Here is a 1,512-nt window from a genome sequence, read left to right on the forward strand (position 1 = left end):
GGGACACACCAGGGGAGGGGAGCCAAAGCTGCAGTGTTAATTGCTTCCCAATAAAAGCTAGCCTGGAGCAAGAGCTGAAAGAAAGCACAGGGGAGATTTCCCTTGGTTTAATGATAACTTATCCTGGTCACAGCTCAAATGAAGCTGTTCTCCAGTGCATCAAACCCTTCCCTTTCCTCTGTGCTCACAGCATATTTCTTCTCTCCAACATGTTCATCTTCTTGCCTTTCTCCAAATGTTTTGTCTTCGTGGTCCTGTTCCAACTTGTTCACACCTTCACCAGCCTGCTCCGGCGGGACGTCACCTTGTCCACAGGTGTTCACCAGCTGCTTGAGGAGGGACGTGTCTTCTCCCTGGCCTGGGTGAGGAACCAGGGGTCAACGCAGGCACTGTGGTAAGCACGGGAACAGGACGGGATCTTCAGGAGGTTCCCTTCCTTGTACACTGCCATGCAAATCACACAGGTCTCATATTTGTATCCCTGTTTGCATGTGTGAAGCTTTGTCTCGTGAGTGCTCTTGTACCAGCTTAAGCCAACCATAATTGAGTTGACAGTGGCATAATGACATAGCACATCTCCCTGAAATCCTGCATGATTAAAGTTTCCTGCAGCATTTCAGCATTATCCTGACAAAGACTCAAATAGAAATAGAATTTGGGTGGTAGAAATCTGATTGTGTGGCCCAGTCTCACATTGCAAAGGCCCTTGCAAGTGGAGGAGAACTATTGTCCAGTAAAGAGTGATGGTATCCTAATCAGCTGCTGGATTTCTTTGTCGTCAGCCACCACAGTAATCAGTTGCTCTGAATCCACGTTATACGCGACAGCCACACAGTATCCAGCCTGCTGGGCATGGTGCTGGGCACCTTCTGGACAAAAGAGCAATCATACCCCTGTATTAGTGCAATATATCTCTCGGAGGCCTTTTTTTTTGGTGCTGGAGGGTTGCATGGCAAGCATTCGGTGGTATCATCCTCATTAAATCCCCTGTCAGCCCTTCTGCCGGGGGTCGTGGCCCAAAGCATGCAGGCAGGGCTTTAAAAGCAACACACAGAGAGCTGTCATTGTAACCAAAGACTTCTGCAAGAGCAGCATCGTAGAAGGCAGCAGCATTCACAGAGTGAAGAAGTTGAAGCCAAAGATTCATGCTGAATGCAGTCGGGTATCTCTGAACACAAATTTCCAGCCTAGTACCAAAGGAAAGGTGTAAAAAACAATCACGGGGGTTTCTCACCGTACCGTGACTTGGAGCCACAGCAGGATGAAGATCTGCAGGTTTTCTGTAGGTTTGGAGGTTCCCAGGATAAAACTCATGTCTCTTTTGTCTCCAGCTGATAAGCGACACCCTTACATCATCTCTGCAGATCTGTGACATCACCCAGTGACTGTTTCTCAAGGCTGGGTCATGTAACATTGCTGCCAACCTGCTTAAATCTCTATTCCCCTTCCTTTTTGTTCTGCTCCTTGCACGTATCTTCTGGTTTCGTCTCCCTCTGGGTACCAACCCTCTCT

At 48.3% G+C, this 1,512-nt stretch overlaps 1 protein-coding gene across 1 annotated transcript; it reads right to left on the reverse strand.

Moving 5' to 3' along the window:
- Positions 1 to 134: 134 nt before the first annotated feature.
- Positions 135 to 1,147, reverse strand: LOC113489286 (E3 ubiquitin-protein ligase RNF13-like). The gene is given in 5 exon segments (XM_026864898.1): positions 135 to 350; positions 353 to 556; positions 559 to 858; positions 861 to 949; positions 952 to 1,147. Coding segments are annotated over 5 exon segments (1,005 nt in total).
- Between the last annotated feature and the right edge of the window lie 365 nt (positions 1,148 to 1,512).

Source organism: Athene cunicularia (assembly GCF_003259725.1).
Source record: "Athene cunicularia isolate RWA chromosome 28 unlocalized genomic scaffold, athCun1 chr28_part1, whole genome shotgun sequence".
In the NCBI taxonomy this organism is placed as follows: domain Eukaryota; kingdom Metazoa; phylum Chordata; class Aves; order Strigiformes; family Strigidae; genus Athene; species Athene cunicularia.